This window comes from Pteropus alecto, unplaced genomic scaffold (assembly GCF_000325575.1).
Source record: "Pteropus alecto unplaced genomic scaffold, ASM32557v1 scaffold88, whole genome shotgun sequence".
NCBI classification, from domain to species: Eukaryota; Metazoa; Chordata; class Mammalia; order Chiroptera; family Pteropodidae; genus Pteropus; species Pteropus alecto.
The window spans coordinates 17,206,484-17,207,807 of record NW_006494611.1 but is presented as its reverse complement, the minus strand read 5'-3'; the positions used below and the strand labels follow the sequence as shown (position 1 = coordinate 17,207,807).

The 1,324-nt window shown below is 42.5% G+C and overlaps 1 protein-coding gene across 1 annotated transcript in view; it reads left to right on the top strand.

Annotated features, from left to right (window-relative positions):
- Positions 1 to 1,324, top strand: part of STAMBPL1 (STAM binding protein like 1) — a 44,072-nt gene that overhangs the window by 41,747 nt on the left and 1,001 nt on the right. The window contains exons 9-10 of the mRNA XM_006925972.2: positions 149 to 261; positions 1,170 to 1,269. Coding sequence (XP_006926034.1) covers positions 149 to 261; positions 1,170 to 1,269 — 213 coding nt within the window. The remainder of the gene's footprint in view (positions 1 to 148; positions 262 to 1,169; positions 1,270 to 1,324) is intronic.

The window sequence follows — 1,324 nt, the reverse complement described above, 5'->3', positions numbered from 1 at the left end:
AGCAAGACATTTAAAAATTTTTGTATTAATGATGGTAAAAAAAGAAAAGAAAAAGCAAATAACTAGAGTTTTCTCTTAGAATGGGCTGTGTCCTTGGTTAAGACTCATCTACTCCAATAAGATCATCTGTCCTCTTTTCTTTTCATAGACACATCCAACCCAAACTGCGTTCTTGTCCAGTGTTGATCTTCACACTCACTGTTCCTATCAGCTCATGTTGCCGGAGGCGATTGCCATTGTGTGTTCACCAAAGCATAAAGAGTAAGTGTAAATATTGAGGGAAGGCAAGTAAGGGTGCGACTGGGGCTGCTGCATTCCAGTGTGTCCACGCTCCAGGTTGTGGCACTTAGGTACTAGGCAGACATACCGTGCTCTTGGGAAAAAGAGGGTGGTGACAGCCGGCTCCCGTGTACCTGTAGCTTTGCAGTATTGCTTTTTAAGACCTGTTCAGTGGTCGAATTTCGGGTTCTCTTTCTTCAGTTAACATGACCTTGAAGGATGAACTGGATGTTATTCCAGTTTGCCATTTGAGATCTTAGTTCTACTGCATTATTTCCTACTATAGGCTAATTTCCAGCCTTAGCTCAATTACCTCCAGTACCTTTCTAGGTTTGGAACACAATGATTATTGTAGAGTGATTGTAAGCAGAGGAGTCTAAACTTATATAGGAATCCTGTCTTCACCCTCAAGTGGTGTGTTTAGCAGGATACCTGACTACTGTGAGGCTCAGCCTCTTCATCCCTGATACCTGCCCATCACCAATTGATGTGAGGATGAAACTAGAAGATAGTCTTTGTAAAGGGCTTAGCATTATACCTGGCACTACAGCCAGCTCTCCATAAATATTTGCTGTTGCTGTCACCACTATTAGCATTACTAGAAAAATTAGAAATATCTTCAACCTGTAATTTCCTCCATGGGGCCTCTGCTTTGCCTGTGTGGTCTCTTCCCTTCAGGTGCTTGGAACAGCACTGGTCTCTCTATCATCTCACTCTGCTAGGCCAGTCATTGCAAGACTGGTTCAAAAAACCACTGCAGAATTCCTAGTTATTATGGCTTCTTCATCCATCCCATTTGAGGAATATGTATGCTTGTGTCATTCAAATAAAGCATCTGGAAAGCCAAAATGATTCTTAATTGTGTACCTTTATTTCCCCCTGAAACTTAGCACTGGCATCTTCAGGCTTACCAATGCCGGCATGCTTGAGGTCTCCACTTGTAAAAAGAAGGGCTTTCATCCACACACCAAGGACCCCAAGCTGTTCAGCGTGAGTAGACAGTGTTGGTTGTTCTTTGCAGATCTTTATTTTTTTACCTCCTCTT